The 20265-nt window shown below is 42.7% G+C and overlaps 1 protein-coding gene across 11 annotated transcripts in view; it reads right to left on the reverse strand.

Moving 5' to 3' along the window:
* Positions 1 to 273: 273 nt before the first annotated feature.
* The window catches only part of rnf6 (ring finger protein (C3H2C3 type) 6), a 52833-nt gene continuing 32841 nt past the window's right edge, over positions 274 to 20265 (reverse strand). For all 11 annotated transcript variants that reach the window (XM_078222159.1, XM_078222160.1, XM_078222152.1 and 8 more), the window contains 2 exons: positions 14922 to 15029; positions 274 to 11840 (listed from right to left, as the gene is read on the reverse strand). In XM_078222159.1, the coding sequence (XP_078078285.1) occupies positions 10012 to 11840; positions 14922 to 15029 (1937 nt within the window). In that variant the 3' untranslated portion in view covers positions 274 to 10011. The remainder of the gene's footprint in view (positions 11841 to 14921; positions 15030 to 20265) is intronic.

Below are 20265 nucleotides of genomic sequence, written 5' to 3' on the forward strand. Positions count from 1 at the left end.
ATGTACTGTTGGAATTGAAAATACCAGTCTATATTTCTGTTGTACAATATGAATGTGATCTGCACTAAAATATATTTAACTCATATAACCAAGAATGTGTAGGGCAGGGTTATTTGCTTAATAAAATGTCTGGTGAACTGTAAACATACAATAAAAAATTAATAAAATCTTAATGAAAATGGAAATTTGAGGCTAACGATGCTTCACATCAATAGTAAACATATTTACAATTTCATGAATCAAGATTCACATGTAGATAGAACATTACACAAACATAGATGATATTTTTAATACAATAAGTACATATGAACTGCCATAATGGAAATTATACATTTGCACATATACATACAAATCAATGGTAGACAAATAGGAAAAAAAAAATCAGGAATGTAAAGACATTTTTTTCCTGATGTGGACAAGTGCACTAAACTTTGGTATTGAACTACTAGAAGGCCCCAGCATCGATTCCCTGTCTGCAAGCCAGTTACATAATCTTACTTACACTTTACTGGGGCACAATGACTCTAGGTGTACAGGGAAGGGAAACAAAATAAGTCAGAGTTCCAGTCAGTATCAAGTTAATAAGATAAGTTGCACAGCTGCTGGAGGTGGCATCCATCACCAAAGGTGGTTTTAATGATGTTTTAATGTCATTGTCTACAAAGGTAAATGCCAAGGTATGTTCAAGGTAACCAGGAAGATGTCGTTGCCAGGGTGTTGTGCAGCTGAAATATACTCTCATCCAGTGTAGTCTAGCACCGTTTACAATAACCGCTAATACTTCCCATAGTTACTAGGAAGTGTTGCCACAGGCAAAACAATTGGGAACAAACTTTAAAACACAAACATGTCTTGACTGTTACAAAGCCTTTCAAAGTTTGTAGAAACTGACCTGTAATATAAGCTCAGCATTTTTTGCGAAATGAGAATTGCTTATTTATTTACTGTTCAGCTGAATTTATCAAAATAACTTACCAGACAAAATAATTGCAGTGCAAAGATACAAAATTAAACAGCTAACAAAGTATTAAGATAGTGAATCATTGTTTACAGACATAAACTTAGTTTCTTGCATTTGGTTTAAAAAGAAGCCATTCATAGAATTTATATAAGTTTGCCTCTTTTCTATGTTTTTTTCTCTTCTATACTTTTGAAGGAAGAATTATTAGGACTTTAAAAAGTCTTGCCTCCAAAGGAGAAATGTCTATGTATTTGATCACATTCTGTAGTGTGGGAAATTAAGACAAACTAATCTTCAGTACATTAGAGTTACTTTTAATCACATAGAAACATTTTGAAACAATTAAATTTACTTTGTAAGGCAATTATTATCAAACCACCATACCATCATAGATGGCAAATGTTCTGTAAAATTCATACACGGGGAGAGTCATACAAATTCGAAGTATTAACTCTCTCCACGGATACTGCCAGACACGGCTTTCTCAGCATTTTTTGTTTTTGTAACAAAACTGCACTCGGCTTCAGAGATGGCATGTCATAGCTATGCGAATCTCATCCTGAATTTTACTATTTTCTTTTTTTTTTTAAATGTCCAGTGCTTCTCAAAAAAGTTGACTTATCCATGTTTACACAAAATACACGGTTGATACCAAAGAGCAAGCTTTGCACACAGGCAGCGGGGGAGAGAGAGCACATCCTGAGTGAGATACAACAAGAGTGAATGTGGTTATCTGGGAATTTGGAGCACAGTGAGAGAATTGAACTGGCAAGTCTTTCTCTTTCAATTTTCAAAGTTTAGCAGTCTAGTTAAAAGGTTGATAAGGGAATGGACTCAGCTGACTGAGTAGCAGTTACCTGTCAATCACCTGAAGCCTGATTATGGGCATCAGTAGATATTGATTACCACTGAAACTTAAGTGTATGTCATCACAGCTCAATTGAAGAAAGGGACTATTGGAAACACACAAATCAGCAAGCTTTGCACACAAGCAATGGGAGAGAGCACATCCTGAGTGAGACACAACCAGAGCGAGTGTGGCTATCTGGAAATTTAGCGCAGCAGGGAAGAGATACCTTTTGCTTTTTTAGCTAAATTTTCAATCTCTGCCCTGCTGCAAAAGTAGAGGCTACAAGGGAGAGAGCTGATTGGCAAGTAGTGGATAGTTGGGTAAATATTTATTGCTTTTATCACTTATAGTTTGCAAGGTCTTTTTCATGGTTTACAGTTTGTATGGGCTATATTCTGCAGCGACAAGGACCAGGGAAAGTAGCCCTAGAGTAATCGATATTACTTGATATCAAGCATCTTCCAAAAGGTGAAATTTATTAAGTCATGGCAGCAGTGAGCAAAGCCGTGGTGTGCTCCCTGTGGGAAGCCAGGCACGTTTCCAGTGCTCCGGACCCACATATGTGCAGGAAGAGTTTCCAGCTGCAGCTCCTGGAAGTCCAGGTTTTGAAGCTGGAGCGATGGCTGGGGTCACTGTGAACCATCCACGAGGTGGAGAGAATTGTGCACAGTGCATATAGACAGGTGGTCACACTGCAGGCTCAGACTCCACAGGCAAGGAATGGGTGACGCCAGGCAGAGCAAGAGGCAGGCAGTGCAGGCATCTCCTGTGGCTACTCCCTTGCAAAACAGATATTGTTTTGGAGACTGTCGAGGGGTGTGGCCTCTCGGGGAAGGCAGCAACAGCTCAATTTGTTGCATCATGTTACACGGGGAGGAGTAAAAATTGTGGGATTGCAATGGGAATGCATAGGGGATTCAATTGTAAGGGGAGTTTCTGTGACTGCAAACAAGACTCCAAGATGGTATGTTGCCTCCTTGGTGCCAGGGTCAAGGATGTCTTGGAGCAGTTACAGTACATTCTGAAGGGGGAATGAACAGGCAGTGGTCATGGTACACATTGGCACAAACAAGATAGGTAGAAAAGGAGATGAGGTCCAGAAAGCAGAATATAGGGAGTTAGGAAGTAAATTGAAAAGTTGGTAGTGATCTCAGGATCTCCCAATGCCACTTGCTAGTCAGAGCAGAAATAGCAGAATATAACTGGATGAATATGTGGCTGATGAGATGGTGCGAGGGGGAAGGTTTCAGATTCTTGGGACATTGGGACTGGTTCTGATGTCTTAAGGGGAGTATTTGCTTTAGTGGTTAGGGAGAGTTTAAATTAAAATGAATGGGGAATGGGAATCTAATCAAGGAATCAGAAGGGAGAAATCAAGGATCAGAACAAGACTGTAAGGGGTACAAGAAATGTGATAGGCAGAGAAATCAAGGGCCAGAATGAAAACAGGGCCAGAGTGCTAAATAGTGGTAATGGGCCAGCCTTGATGCTTGTGCTTTAACGCGAGGAGCATTCGCAATAAAGTGGATGAATTCATCCCACAAATGGATGTAAATGGTACGATATAGTCGCGATTACAGAGACATGGCTGCAGGGTAACCAAGGATGGGAAATGAACATCCAGGGGTATTCAGTATTTCGGAAGGACAAACAGAACGGAAAAGGTGGTAGAGTTGCATTGCTGGTTAATGAGGAAATTAACACAATCGTAAGAAAATATATTGGGGGCGATTCCCCCATCGCGACCCGTAATTTTTCTGGCGGGTCGGGCTGGGAGATGCGCGTCATCTGCCTTTTGCCGGGAACGCATGCACATCTCCCAGAGCCGGAGAACAGTCAGAGTCCAGGCCACGCTGGAAACCGGCAGGAAGACAGGTAAGTGATTTGAATTATTTTAAAATGTAGTTTAAATATGTTTAGCATTTCATTATCGGGAAGGTGCCGATCCCGATTGAATCTCCCATCCCACCAGAAGTACTTCATTTTGGCTGGATTTAGAATAGCTCCCTACATTCGGAGAACTAGCAGGAGACCCCGCCAGAATGAATGGAGGCGGGGCAATTGGGGTCCCTCAGGGGGTTGGGCGGCGCGGGGTGGTGTCTCCTGGGCATGGGCACCAGCCTGTGCCCCCTGGCACTGCCCAAGGGGCAAAGTGCCCATGCCCAGTGGGCAACTTGGCATTGCCCAGCAGGCATCAGGCAGTACCAAGTATTGTGGGCAGGGCATAGAGGGCAATTTGTGGGGGGTCCTGCTGCCACTTTGCATGGCGATCGGTCTGGGCTGGAGGGAGGCCAGCGACTGGGGTGGGCGGCAATCGCCACTGCTGGGTGCGGGGGGCTAGACATTGGGGCTGGCCCGGAGGGGCAGCACTGCGGGGGTCCCAGGCTTGCCAGGATTGAGCTACCCAGCAAATGGGGAGAGTGACAGATCTGGGCCACTGCGCATGTGCAGAGTTCTAGAACTGTCAGATTCCAGTGCTAATAGGCCCCGCCCCCCCTTGGGTTTTTAATGAGATTCACGATTGGGACCTCTGCAGTGCACAGAGTAGGGAATTTCGAGTGTGAAGTTGAACTGAGAAAACAGTTGCGATCTAGAACAGTTTTCCCACCAAGTCAGCACTTTTGGGAGGATCGCCCCCAATAGCTCTGAAGATGTGGAATCTGTGTAGGTAGAGCTCAGAAACACTAAGGAACAAAAAACATTTGTGGCGGTTGTAGATTGACCCTCAAACTGTAGTGATGTTGGGAACGGCATTAAACAGAAAGTTAGAGATGCATGCGATAAAGGAACATCTGTATTTCAGGGTGACTTTAATCTGCATAAAGATTGGGCAAATCAGATTTGTCACAACATCAAAGAGGAGGAATTCCTGGAGTGTATTTGGAATGGTTTTCAGGACAAATACATTGAAGAACCAACTAGAGAACTGCCCAACCTAGACTGGGTATTGTGTAATCAAAAAAAAAATTGGCAATCTTATTGTGAGAGACTCCTTGGGGACGAGCAACCATAATATGATAGAATTCCTCCAAGATGGAGAGTGATGTCGTTGATTCTGAGATTAGGGTCCTGAATCTTATTAAAGGAACCTACGATGGTATGAGGCGTGAGTTGGCTATGATGGATTGGAAAATGGCAGATAGGCAGTGGCAAACATTCAAAGGGTGTGTGGATGACTGTAACAATTGTTATTTCCTGCCTGACACAAAAGAAAAACGGGAAAGGTGGCCAAAGTATGACAAGAGAAATTAGAGATAGTATTAGACCGATGGAAGAGGCATACAAATTGGCCAGACAAACAGACCTGAGGATTGGGAGCAGTTTAAAATTCAGCAAAGGGGGACTAAAGGATTAAGAGGGGGAAAATAGAGTACGAGGGTCTACATACGCTAATAGATTAAGCTTATGGGGAACATAAAAACTGACTAAACGTTTCTATAGCTATGTGAAGAGGAAAGGATCGTGAATGTAGGCCCCTTACAGTCAGAAACAGGGGAATTTCTAATGGGGAACAAAGAAATGGCTGACCAACTAAATACATACTTTGGTGGTGTCTTCACAAAGGACGAGACAAACAAGATATCAGAATTGTTGGGGAACACAGGGCTTAGTGAGGAGGCAGAACTGAAGAAAATCAGTATTAATAGGGAAATAGTGTTGGGGAAATTGATGGAATTGAAAGCTAATAAATCCCAGTACCTGATAGTCTACATCCCAGAGTACTCGAGTGGCCCAAGAAGTAGTGGATGCATTAATGCTCATCGTCCAAGTTTCTAGACTCAGGAAGAATTCTTACAGATTGGAGAGTAAGTAACGTAACCCCACTATTTAAAGAGAGGTAGAGAGAAAACAGGGGATCATAGACCAGTCAGCCTGACATCAGTAATGGGAAAATGCCAAAGTCTATTATCAAGGATATTATAGCAGAACATTTGGAAAACAGTGGCAGAATCAGACAAAGTCAGCATGGATTTAAGAAAGGGAAATCATGCTCGACAAATCTACTGGAATTCTTTGAGGCTGTAACTAGTAGAGTTAATGAGGGGAGCCAATGAATGTGGTTCATTTGGATTTTCAGAAGGCTTACGACAAAGTCCCACATAAGAAATTAGTGTGTAAAATGGGATTGGGGATAGTATACTGAGATGGATAGAAAACTGTTCAGCAGATAGGAATCAGTTGCAATAAATGGGTCTTTTTGGAATGGCAGGGAGTGATGAGTGGGGTACAGCAAGGATCAGTGTTAGGATTCCAGCTATTTACAATATACATTAATGATTTAGATGAGCTAAATGTAATCTCTCTAAGTTTGCAGATGACACAAATCTGACATGGTAGATGCAGTATAATATGGAGAAATGCAAGATTATCCACTTTGTTAGCAAAAAGAGGAAGGCAGATGATTTGAATGGCTATAAATTGAGAGATGAGACCATGCAACTAGATCTGGGCATCCCCTCATACACCAGTCGCTGAAGGTAAGCATGCAGATGCAGCAGGCAATAAAGAAGGCAAATGGTATGTTTGCCTTCCCAACAAGATGAATTGTGTGCAGGAGCAGGGATGTCTTACTCCAATTATACAGGGCCTTGATGAAGTCACTTCTACAACAGTTTTGGTCTCCTTATCTGAGGAAGGATGTTCTCACTATATAAGGAGTGCAGCGAAGATTTACAAGACTGATTCCTGGGATAGCAAGACTGACGTACAAGGAGAGATCGAGTTGATTAGGATTATATTTGCTGGAATTCAGGAGAATTGGGGGGGGGGGTGTCACAGAAACCTATAAAATTCTAACAGGACTAGACAGGATTAAAAGCAGGAAGGATGTCCCCAGTGGTGGGGGAGTCCAGAACCAGGGGTCATAGGTTTCTTTTAGGACTGTAATGGAGAAATTTCTTCACCCAGAGAGTGGTGAGCTTGTGGAATTCTCTACCACAGAAAGCAGTCCAGGCCAAAACAATGTATGTTTTCAAGGAGTTAGATATAGTTCTTAGGGCGAAAGGCACGGGGGGGGGGGGGGGGGGAGAACATGAAATGGCAGGTTCAGGCAATTGTGTTAGATGATCAGCCATGATCATAATGAATAGCAGAGCAGGCTCGGAGGGCCAAATGGCCTAGTCTTGCTCCTACTGTGTGTTTTTATGTTTCTATGATTTAGACAAATGAAAGATTAAACCTGCAGCAACACATGCAGGTTAACTGAGGTAGAAAAGAATGACCAGATCAAATACTTCCACAACTCTTTAGAAAGGCCTAGTTCTTAAATGATATAAAGTTTTATATTCTCCAATAGGAAACTGGGATTTGACTACCTTCTTTGTCTTTCAACTGGAGTCTTATCGAATCATGAACTTATTGTTGGGAAGGAAAACTGGTGTTACCAGAAAGTGGAGTAGATTTTAACTTTTGAGCAGCCAATGTGTACAGCTGGCTCCTTTTGGAGAGATTGGAGCCATTTCAAGATACTCCTGCTTCTCTTGGTTGCTCAAAATAATTTGAAGCTCACCTTTTCAGTCTCTCTATCTCTATTGTTCCTGAAATTGGTTGGAGTGTGCATGGCATTTGATCCAACCAATTCTAACTTAAAATGGCACTGTATGTTGTAGGACCTGATTTGATTACTAAAGGATCTCCTCTTTGAAACAAGCAGATGCTTCGACCATCCAGCAGTAGATCTCAGTGAAGGTAGCACCATGCAGATAATCAGCATTTAAGAAAGGACATGTCAAGGGATGCCTTTTAAGGCCGTTACTGTTCCACGAATGCAGATGTCAGCAAAGAAAATAAAAAATTTAGTGCCCCCCTTAATGGCTAAACCAAGAAGCAGTGCTGATGGAGTCTGTGACAATGCCCCTGGACTTTAACACTCCATGCTACTGCTAGACTTAGCAAATTTGGCTGAGACACAAATTGGAGCATTAATTTGCTATTGTACAATGTACCACAAAGTTTATACAAATGACAGTCGCTGTCTTCAGAAGTAATTGGACAAATAACTCTCCTGAAGGTTAACCACCTTTCCAAATTATCACATGGTCCTGAAACCCACATCTCCTATTCTAATGCTTAATTTTATGACAGGGTGTAATTTTCCAAACTACCAAATTACTTGGGTATTCTTATATTATGCTTTCAACTTCAGAAAAAAAACAGCAAGGAGAGCTTTTCTTTTCAGGTGCTTTCGAAACTCTTCAAAAAACTTTTAAAAGTACTTTTTGGAGTTTAATCCGGACAAATGAGAGGTAATGCATTTTGGAATGTACGGGCGGCACGGTAGCACAGTGGTTAGCACTGCTGCTTTACAGCTCCACGGACCTGGGTTTAATTCCTGGCTTGGGTCACTGCCTGTGTGGAGTTTGCACATTCTCCTCGTGTCTCCGTGGATTTCCTCCGGGTGCTCCGGTTTCCTCCCACAGTCCAAAGATGTGCAGGTTAGGTTGATTGGCTATGCTAAAATTGCCCCCTAGTGTCCTGAGTGCGTAAGTTAGAGGGATTGGCGGGTAAATATGTAGGGATATGGGGGTAGAGCCTGGGTGGGATTGTGGTCGGTGCAGACTCGATGGGCCAGATGGCCTCTTTCTGCACTGTCGGGTTTCTATGGAAAGTCTAATACAGATAGGAAATATACAGTAAATGGCAGAATCCTTAAGAGTATTGATAGACAAAGGGATCTGGGTGCACGGTACAATTCAGGTAGAGAAGGTAGTCAAGAAGGCATACGACATGCTTGCCTTCATCAGCCGGGGTATTGAGTTTAAAAATTGGCAAGTCATGTTGCAGCTTTATAGAACCTTAGTTCGGCTGCACTTGGAATATAGTGTTCAATTCTGGTCGCCACACTATCAGAAGGATGTGGAGGCTTTGGAGAGGGTACAGAAAAGATTTACCAGGCATGGAGAGCATTAGCTATGAGGAGAGGTTGGAGAAACTTGGCTTGTTCTCACTGGAGCAACGGAGATTGAGGGGAGACCTGATAGAAGTCTACAAGATTATGAGAGGCATGGACAGAGTGGATAGTCAGAAGCTTTTTCCCAGGGTGGAAGAGTCAATTACTAGGGGGCACAGGTTTAAGGTGCGAGTGGCAAGGTTTAAAGGAGATGTACGAGGCAGATTTTTTACACAGAGAGTAGTGGGTGCCTGGAACTCGTTGCCGGGGGAGGTAGTGGAAGCGGATACGGTAGTGACTTTTAAGGAGCGTCTTGACAAGTACATGAACAGGATGGGAATAGAGGGATATGGTCCCCGGAAGGGTAGCGGGTTTTAGTTAAGTCGGGCAGCATGGTCAGTGCAGGCTTGGAGGGCCGAACGGCCTGTTCCTGTGCTGTAATTTTCTTTGTTCTTTGTATACTGCTTCACCAAATCCACAAGATGGAAACATGCTCTTTGATCAGACGTGCTAAAATGGTAAATTTGCCAGATAAATTTGGAAGCGCGTTGATCTGTGACCACTGAAGGCAGGAAACATTAAGAAATCTGACAAAGGTAAATCAGTTTTTAGGTTACTAAGTTAAGAAATTAAAACTTTTTTTTTAGGTATGAGATGGATGGGATGGGGGTGGTGAGACAAAAGAGTGGAACAAAATCTCATTGCATTCATAACCACATATCGTCCAAAAGTACATCAAATGATTCTTTATTAGAAATATTGGTTCCAAATTTAAAGTTTGCAGTAAATGTCAGCAAGTTTCATTGTAATTTGGCAGAAATATCAGTCAATTGTCTTGCAAATTTTTTGCATGTATTTTATTTGCAGAATACCAAGCTCATTTTACCAATCTGTAAAGTTTTATATATCATAAACAATGATTAAGGGCAATTTAATTCTGCTTGTCAGATGATTTGTACTATTATTAGTCAGACTGAATGACAATTGCCAATGTTAATTTGCACTGTATTCTTGTAAAAAGAGCACGCTATAAACCATAATTGCATCTACAAATGTATTAGATATGATTAATCATGTACAATATACTTCAGCTTGGCTCACTTTTCAGTTCCAATCATTCCAATGACAAAGTGCTCAGCTCAACAAAAAATGTCTAAAAAAATAAAGCTTCAGCAAGAAGCAATAAGAATGTATTTCATGGTTCTATAATAGAATCTATAACATTTGTTTTAGAAATTCCTATAACTCAGGTTTTTAGTGCTTTAAAGTTTCCAAAATGGATAAGATGTTTGTGTACAGCGCCATCCCCAATCAATTACTGGAACCCAAAATAGGCTGTCGACAAATAGGACAGGTGGAGTTTTCAGACAGCCAACGGTCAATACAATGAATATGAAATTCATGTGCACAAGGTAGTCTTCTCAGCTTGTTCCCAACTGCATACTCATTAATACACACACTGCAAGTTTTACTAACTTCATTCTCTGCACTGATGTTTCCATAATTCCGGGTCAAAAGATTGTCAATTTGTTCTTTGGTCAGACCCCTCTGGCGCTCCTCTTCATCATCGTCATTCAGCAAAAGGAAGTGAGCAAGCCGCAAAATTGGTAGGGCACCATTTTCTACTAAACTATTTGTGTCTCGACTTTGTCTGGTCTCTCTGCTTTCGGCAGCATTGTCAAAGCTTTCGTTCTGCATGCCCTCATTCATTCCTGATCGGTCTCCTGTTAATGTATCAGTTGATTCATTATTTGGATTCAAGAGATTGATATTTGGACTGATCTGTGAATTAATTGAATCAGTGCTATCAGATGGGTTCTGCTGAACTCTTTGGTTAAGTTCAGAATCAGAATCATTCTCCATGAGAGAGCTCAGTTCACCAAATCCTGTCATAATCTGACGAAGTATTGACCTCAAGGCTATGGATGATGGCTCACCAAGCCCAGTTTCAGATATCCTGCGAAGAGGTATACGGATAGTACTAACGTAAGTCCTAATACCTGCAAGTTCAGATCGTGAGATGGTACGGCGGAAACCACCACTGTCACTTTCGAAAGTCACAGTATTTTCTGCCATTCGGACACGGGATCGAGTTCTATTAGCAATGCTGTCACGATCTCTGTTTTCTCCAGGACGTATCCTTCTAACCTGAAGATCTAACATAATAGTTGGATGCCTTCGAACAGCTACAGAGGATCCACTGGAATGGTTTACATCACCTTCATCCATTGCTTCTTGTCCAGGCGTTCCACCAGCTGTTGACTGTGTAGAAAGATTGTTACTAACAGCTTGCAATTCCTCAGTAGTCATGGTAGATTGGTCCATTGTCCGTTGCCTTCTAGTGCTCTGTCTTGGCTGTATATAACCTTCCTGCTGGGATAGAGATCCATGCAAAGAATTTACACTATCACTTCCTCTACGCAAAGGTGATCGACTTCGTCGGTTTTGAAAATTCCTAGCAGATCTGCGTTGTTCCATTTGCCTGTGCACATTATGTTCTCTCTCAGTGGTTTGAATGTTGTCCCTTTGCAACTCTGCAGTTTCACTTCGGCCTTGCTGCTCCTCTTCATGTATAGTTCTAACATTATGTCGTCCTGCTCTTCGTCTGCCAATTTGTCGTTCCATAGCTACATTTAAAGCCGCTTGTTGATTTGCACTTTGCCTCCTGGGCCTCTGCCTACCTGTGCCTCTTTCAATTGTTCCACTTCTGATACTCCTTTGGGCTAAATGTGGAGTAACTTCCATGGTTTCAACTTCCTCAATCCTCAATGTGCCTCCAAAATTGCTTTCAGAGCTTGTCTGTTCGTCAGTCAATTGGATTTGGGCTCGAGTTCGACTTCTTGTACGACTAGCAACAGGACTCAACAAACTTTGTGTTTGGGCATTCTGTGCGTTTCGGTTCCTGTTATTTTCTAGTGCAGATGTGTCCAAAGGTTGACCACCGCCAGCTTCATGCTCATGATTGATGTTGATTTCTAGGCTGAAGCGAAACTCGCCACTGTTGGGATTTGTCCGACTAACAGCTCTCCATGTCTGGTTCCCACTTTGTCCACTGCGGGTGGCATTTCCTGTACGCCTAAATGTGTTAAGCCACTCAAGAAGGGAATCGCTATTGGAACTTTCCCCTGGTGTTTCAGAGCCTAAACAGGGAAACAAAAATGCATCACATTATATCCTTCAGGAATATTTGCTTACCCTTGGGCAGGATTACAATGACTTCCTAATGATTAGTTTTTGTTATTCTTTCATGGGAGGTGAGCTTTGCTGGTAAGCTCAGCATTTGTTGACCATTCCTAATTGCTCTTGAACTGAATGACTTGCTACGTCACTTCAGAGCACAGTTAAAATCAATCACATTGCTGTGGATCTGGAATCACATGGAGGCCAGACCAGGCAAGGACAGCAGATTTCCTTCCATAACAGACATGAGTGACAACTGATGACTAGTTTCATGGCACCATTACTGAGATTAATTTTTAATTCCAGGTTTATTAATTGAACTTTAATTCTACCAGCTGCTGAGATTAGAACCCATGATTCTTGAGCATTTGTGGGGGTCCCTGGATATTTAATCGAGTGACATTAGCACTACACCACCATTTCCCTCAACTGTGAATGCGCTTGAGCATTTTGACACAGCCAATTTAATGCACAGGTCAACAGTCTTTAGTAGAGCATATGACCTCAGGTGTGCTGGGCAAAAGTATAACATTGTAACTTGCATCGTGGCTTCTTCTATATTAATGTGCAGTTTGTTTCTTCGTGCAGCTTTAACTTGCTTTCTTAACGACCATAGGAGCATGGTTTTGTCAAATAATAGTGCTGCTGTAACACCTGAAGAACAACACCTTAGAATCTTGGGAAACATGAAATAAGTCCAGGCTTAACAAATTAAATAACAATGTTTGAAATTCCATTCAATTTAACCTAGCCTTGTAGAAAGGCTGAATTATTCCTGAACTTCAATGGTGAGAGGACATAGAAAATAGGAGCAGGAGTAGGTCAATCAGCCCACCGAGCCTGCTCCTTCATTAAATGTGATCACAGCTGATCTTCTATCTCAACGCCATACTCTTCTGATTTCCCAATACCCCTTGATGCCTTTTAGAGTTTAAAAATCTATTTCCTTCTTAAAGATATTCAGTGACTTGGCCTCCACACCATTCAGACAATTTCATAAGTTCACAACTCACAGTGAACAAGTTTCTCCTCATCTCAGTCTTGTATCTGATCTTGTATCCAGAGACCATGACTCCTTGTTCTACAGCCCCCCACCCCCCTGTTCTACGCGCCCCCCACCCCCCCACCCAGCCAGGAGACACATTATCTCTGCATCCAGCCAGTCCAACCCTGTCGGAATTTCATACATTCCAATTCCCCCTCATTCTTCTAAACTCCAGTGAATACAGGCCGAATCGAACCAATCTTTCCGGGAATCAATCTGGTGCACCTTCACTGCACTTCCTCTCTGGCAAGTACATCTTTTATAATGTGAAGAGCAAAAGATTCAGTTGGGAAAAAATGAACTGCTGCAGCAGGTCAGACCTGCAGATAAATCAAATTCAGCACCTGTGACATTAAAATACATTCGCACTCATCTGGCCCCCAACCTTAATATCCTTGTTGGATTCTTGCAATCTGTGAAGGAATCACCACAGAGAAAGTGCTTTCTTGAAATAAAAACAAAAATGCTGGAAATTCTCAGCAGATCAGGCACCGCAGCAGTATTGCGCTTTTGTAAGAAGTTCAGAATGCAATACTTTATATATCTAATTTGTGTCAGAAAATAAAGTTTAAAGTTGTCCATGTACATAGAACTATAAAAGCTCTTTGCAACAGCGATGCAGTTAGTCCAACTGCCTTTTCGCTGCAGCCCTAAAAATCTACTCTTCAGATTATTATTTTTATTCATTCATGGGACATGAGTGTTGCTGGCTGGCCAACACTTATTGCCCAGACCCAATTGCCTGAAGGCGGTTGAGAGTCAACACATTGCTGTGGCTCTGGAGTCACACGTAGGCCAGACCAGCTAAGGATGGCAGATTTCCTCCCCTAAATTATCCAAATCTGTTTCGAAAGTCATGATTAAATCTGCCTCCACCAGACTATCAGGCAATGTAGATTCTAACCAGTTGCTGCACAAAAACGGTTTTCCTCGGATCAGCTTTGTCATTTTGCCAAATGACTTGAAGTTGGAGTTCTTTGAGTCTTGCACCTTCTGTAGGTGGAAACAATTTCTAACTTCTTACTGGACCCAGACTCCTCCATTTTTAACATCTCTGTATTTCGTCTCAATCTCCCCAAGGAGGACAACACCAATCTATGAAATTGGAAGTCCCTCATCCCTGAATCATTCTCAAAATCTCTTCTACACCCTCTCTAATGCCTTCACGGTGCTTAAAAATGTGCAGTTGAGAAAATCACTGGTCCAAATCTTCCAGTCTCTGGATTCATTATGTTGGGACCTTGCTGATGTCCTGATGCATAGACATATGTGAAGACAATTGCTGGAAAGTTTAAACTTCCAATCAGCTGATTCCCTGCTGTCTCGACCCTGTGCAAAAGTCTCCAACCCAGCATACTAACCTAGTAAAAACATCAAGAAAGTTTAATACCTGGTAGAACAGCTATATAACTCAACTTAGCACACACCCTCTCCTTTTCTCTCATGCGCTCAATGGACTTACCTTGGAGAGGCAGTCAATTTCTGCTTCAGCCAGGATTTTAAGTCCTGGCTGACAAGCAATATCATTAGGCCAGAAAAAGCTTTGCAGACAGCAGCAATGATCCCATATGTTTTGTGCATTACAACCCATCCACTGATGTACATTATTGCTCATGGGGAGTTTGTTCAAATTAAAAATAAATATTTCATTTAAGCCTGAATACCAAAATAACCAGCACTAAACTGTCCATTTAATTTACCCATTCTTTGCAGGATCCTTCCAAAAGGTAACAATGCAACTGATAAATTTTTGGAGGATACAACTGCAAGTGGAAGTCATTTCCAAATCCTCTCAACTGCCCTTTTGAGAGAGAAGTAAAATAAGTATACAATGGATTTAAATCTTGCATTCTGCAATGGGTTAATGCTCATGCGAAAATTTTCAGTGATGCTGGCACTGATGTCTGCTGTAGTTATCTGGCTAATCCTAATGTATTGCTGCACCGAAAATAATTAAGATCACAAATATAATTCAAACCCCAGTCTCAAAACTTGCCTTGGGTCTGACTATGTTCTCGTTCACTGTTGCCCAGACTGTTCTGTGTTGTTATTTGTTCCTTAGCACCATCCAAACGCTGTTGTAGTTCTTCTGCTGTAATTTCACCTGAAGCAACAACAAAACAATGTATTGAGTATATTCAGGGACACTTTAATCTCTGTTCTTGGTAAATAATAAAGTTCAAAACAAACGGAAGGTCACATTTTGATTCAGTTTTTTTTAAAATCGCAAATGTTTCTTTTGAAAGTTTGCACTGAAGGCAATAGGTTACATTCACGCCCAAGCTTTTGCAACGTACTTATATGGACAGATCAAGATATTTCAGACAGTTGTAGTGAATGGTGATTTGTTGTGCTTGCATGAAACGGAGCAACTTTAACCTGCATCAACTTGCTTTACTGGCATGAAGTTTTCACACTTGATCAGTGCAAAGTCATAATCAGAGTTTAGCATCTAAGTGAAGCATCTGATCCAAAATGCTAACATGCCAGAAATACTCTGCAGCAGTTAATTATAAATTGGCTTAGACATCTCAGAAAAAAACACATCAGCAATTAAGTGAGAATACAGTTATGGACAGAACAACAAGCAATGTTGAAGTAACGCACTTGAGGGTTGTGTGTGACCTCCACAAATAAAAAAACGAACAGTAAGAAAGAGGCTTAGAAATGCACCCTACTTTAAAAAAGACTACACTCAACCATCATCAAAAGACCTGCTGGTGTCGGTACTGAACTGAATTACAAAGAGAGGCTGCACAACTGACTAAGTATTTTACCTTCGATAAGCCTTCAAGAATGTAATGTATGCACAGAAATTAACAATAGTTCCAATGGTGAGGTACAGCTATACTGATCAAAGTGGAACTACTGAGATTTGTGTTAGGTTGCAGGTGATGTAGGGGATTTAGCAGAGTATCTGCAGCATTTTACATTAGTTACAGGGAAGAAGAAGAAGAATTTGAAGCTCCTTCTCCCAACATCTCTAAGAGGTGCTGGATGACTAAATGACTGCAGTGGAGTTCACTGCTGGTAAAACCTCATCTGATGAGACAATCCAAATATAGTGGCCTGGACTTTTGACATATAGCCACATCTACATCCAATGGCACATCACCAAAAGAATTCCATCGCACAACATTGGTGTAAGATAGCAGCACAGTGGCAAGCACTGCTGCCTCAGCGCCAGGGACCAGAGTTCAATTCCGGCTTCAGATTACTGTGTGTGGCATTTGCACATACTCCCCATATCTGTGTGGGTTTCCACTAGTTGTTTTGGTTTCCTCCCACAGTTCAAAGATGTGCAAGTTAGGTGGATTGGCCATGCTAAATTGCCCCTTATATCAGGGGATTAGCTGGGTAAATACGTGGGGTTATGGGTGGGATTGTTGTCAGTACAGGCTTGATGGACCAAATGGCCTCCTTCTGCATTGTAGGGATTCTAATCATCAGTATGTCAAATTTCAGCCAAATACACAATGCAGTTCCGCATATTTTGGAAGGCTGTGTGGAGAAAAGAGAAATGTAAAGGAGAGACACAGAACAGCTCTCTCGGGTCCTTCGAATTGCCCCGTGACACAATGTCTACACTCCTGTAATGGATGCACAGCTTGGGGCACACAAAGTTGGAAGATGAAAATCAGTATGTTGTACTTCAAGTTAGAAAATTATTTTTTGGATAAACTCAAAAATTTAGAAGCCTCCATGTTAATGGGCGGCATGGTGATTAGCACTGCTGCCTCTCGGTGCCAGGGACCCAGGTTCAATTCCTGGCTTGGGTCACTGTCTGTGTGGAGTGCACTTTCTCCCCGTGTCTGCATGGGTTTCCTCCAGGTGCTCCATTTCCTCCCACAATCTGAAAGATGTGCTGGTTCGGTGCATTGACCTGAACAGGCGCCGGAGTCTGGCGACTAGGAGAATTTCACCGTAAACTTCATTGCAGTGTTAATGTAAGCCTGACTTGTGACTAATAAATAAACTTTAATTGCTTCTGCAACTTAGCCCTGATTAACTAAAAGTTGATTGCCACTGCTGATGCCTAATACTATACAAAAGCAGATAAATAATTTGGCATCCGCTATTCAGTAGTTTACAGCAGAGAAAACAAAAATGCACACTATTTCCTCTCACCACTACCTGAGAATGTACTAGTAGGATAGATAAAAGGGGCGGGGGGAGGGGGGGGGGGGGGCACAGTTCTTAGCACTGCTTCCTCTCAGCACCAGGGACCCGGGCTCAATTCCAGCCTTGGGTGACATAGAACTTAGAACAGTACAGCACAGACTGTGACTGTCTGTGTTTAGTTTGCACATTCACCCCGTGTCTGCCTGGGTTTTCTCTGGGTGCTCGGGTTTCCTCCCACAGTCCAAAGATGTGCAGGTTAGGTGGATTGGCCATGTTAAATTGTCCCTTAGTGTCCAAAGATATATAGGTTAGGTGGATTAGTGATGGTAAATGCATGGGTGTTACGGGGATAGGTAGGAGGGGAGGACCTGGGTGGGATGCTCTTCGTGAGTTGGTGCAGACTAGATGGGCCGGATGGCCTCTTTCTGCACTGTAGGAATTCTATGGTAACCAGAAGATGTAGTATACCTGGATTTCCAAAAGGCATTCAATGAGGTGCCACACCACAGGTTAATAGGCAAGATTATGACTCATGGAGTTGAGATAGCAAATCAGTTAAATCACAAGAAGCAAAAAATAGGTATAAATGGCACATTCTCAACTTGACAGGCTGTGACTAGTAGATTGCCATAAGGGTCATTGCTGGTGCCTCAGCTTTTTGCAATCCATATTAATGGCTTTGGATGAAAAGTCAGAGAATTATATATCTAAGTTTGCTGATGATACAAAGCTTGGCGAGAATGTAAGTTGTGAGGAAGACAGGAGAAATACAGGTTAAATGAGTAGGCAACAAGAAGGTACATGGAGTATAATATGGTGAAGTGAGGCTGTTGACACATTGGTTCTAAGAGCAGAAAAGCTGAATATTTTAAAAATGTGAGAAACTTGTAAATGTTGATCCTCAATAACACTTGGGTGTGCTTTATAACATGTTGGCCTTGAATACAAGGGGATTGGAGTAAAAGGATAAAGTCCTGCTTCACTTGTACAGGGTTAAGTGAAACCCACCTATAGTAAGTAGCACGTACAGTTTTAGGGAGGCTGTACAGCAGAGGTTCACTAAATTGGTCCCTGGTATGGAAGGTTGTCCAATTATGGGGCTGAGGGGTGATCTCATTAAAAGGTACAAGATTCTGAGGAGGCTTGACAAAATAAATACAGAGGTAGTGTCCACTGGCTGGGCTATCTAAAGCAGGGGAGCACTGTCTCAAGGAGGGGGTCAATCATTTATGACTGAGATGAGGCTAGGTTTCTTCATTCAAAGAGCTCTGAATCTAGGGATTTCTATACCCCCAAGGGTTGTGGGTACTCCATCGTTGACTATATTTTGGCATCATCAGCTGTCTCTTGATTCAGGTATGACGTTTACTCAGGGATTAATTCCTGACCTGCATATCTTTTGGGTACATGGGACAGGATGTCTCATGAAGTTGTGGGATCCAGAGTACAGGATTTGCTTCCTTTTCTTTCCTACTCTGTCATCACTTTGTCCTTTGGACTCAAAACATGTAGCAGCTTGATAGATAAGCTGTCACTATTTTGACCAAATGGTAGTTAGCTCCTCCCAGCAATTAATGTCAATCTTGCCACACTTTTTGAGGAAGTGACAAAAACGGTTGATGAAGGAAGGGCCGTGGATGTCGTCTATATGGATTTCAGTAAGGCATTTGACAAAGTCCCACATGGCAGGTTGGTTAAGAAGGTTAAGGCTCATGGGATACAAGGAGAGTGGCTAGATGGGTGGAGAACTGGCTTGGCCATAGGAGACAGAGGGTAGTGGTCGAAGGGTCTTTTTCCGGCTGGAGGTCTGTGACCAGTGGTGTTCCACAGGGCTCTGTACTGGGACCTCTGCTATTTGTGATATATATAAATGATTTGGAAGAAGGTGTAACTGATGTAATCAGCAAGTTTGCGGATGACACGAAGATGGCTGGACTTGCAGATAGCGAAGAGCATTGTCGGGCAATAGAGCAGGATATAGATAGGCTGGAAAATTGGGCGGAGAGGTGGCAGATGGAGTTTAATCCGGATAAATGCGAAGTGATGCATTTTGGAAGAAGTAATGTAGGGAGGAGTTATACAATAAATGGTAGAGTCATCAGGAGTTTAGAAACACAGAGGGACCTAGCTGTGCAAGTCCACAAATCCTTGAAGGTGGCAACACAGGTAGAGGTGGTGGTGAAGAAGGCATATGGTATGCTTGCCTTTATAGGACGGGGTATAGAGTATAAAAGCTGGAGTCTGATGATGCAGCTGTATAGAACGCTGGTTAGGCCACATTTGGAGTACTGCGTCCAGTTCTGGTCGCCGCACTACCAGAAGGACGTGGAGGCGTTAGAGAGAGTGCAGAGAAGGTTTACCAGGATGTTGCCTGGTATGGAGGGTCTTAGCTATGAGGAGAGATTGGGTAAACTGGGGTTGTTCTCCCTGGAAAGACGGAGAATGAGGGGAGATGTAATAGAGGTGTACAAGATTATGAAGGGGATAGATAGGGTGAACGGTGGGAAGCTTTTTCCCAGATCAGAAGTGACGTTCACGAGGGGTCACGGGCTCACGGTGAGAGGGGCGAAGTATAACTCAGATATTAGAGGGATGTTTGTTACACAGAGGGTGGTGGGGGCCTGGAATGCGCTGCCAAGTAGGGTGGTGGAGGCAGGCACGCTGACATCGTTTAAGACTTACCTGGATAGTCACATGAGCAGCCTGGGAATGGAGGGATACAAACGATTGGTCTAGTTGGACCAAGGAGCGGCACAGGCTTGGAGGGCCGAAGGGCCTGTTTCCTGTGCTGTACTGTTCTTTGTTCTTTGTACTTCCATGAGGGCTTGCAGAGCGTCTTTGAAGGGTCTCCTTTGCCTGCCTCGGAAGGCTGGTAATTTGAGTGGCAAAAGCAGGACCTGGCAGAGGAAGTGATCCACCGTTGATTTTGCCGGAGTTTTGCCTAAATGCATGGTTTCAAGGGGGCACTAGCTTTTGTTCGACTGTCCCCCCATTTGAAACTAGAGGATGTGGCAGAAGCATTGCTGTTGGAATTTCTCTTGCATTCTTACGTATCACGAACACCATTCCAGTCTCGCTGCAGAACAGGGGTATGGTGACGACAAATGATTCGTACTTCGATTTCGATGTGCTTGTTGTCAAATACTTGTTACTGTAGTTTGTTGAAGGCAAAGATGGTGCAGCCAATCTGGTGTTCGATCCTCCTCACCAATGGTGGC

Source organism: Mustelus asterias, chromosome 10, assembly GCF_964213995.1.
Source record: "Mustelus asterias chromosome 10, sMusAst1.hap1.1, whole genome shotgun sequence".
Lineage (NCBI taxonomy): Eukaryota > Metazoa > Chordata > Chondrichthyes > Carcharhiniformes > Triakidae > Mustelus > Mustelus asterias.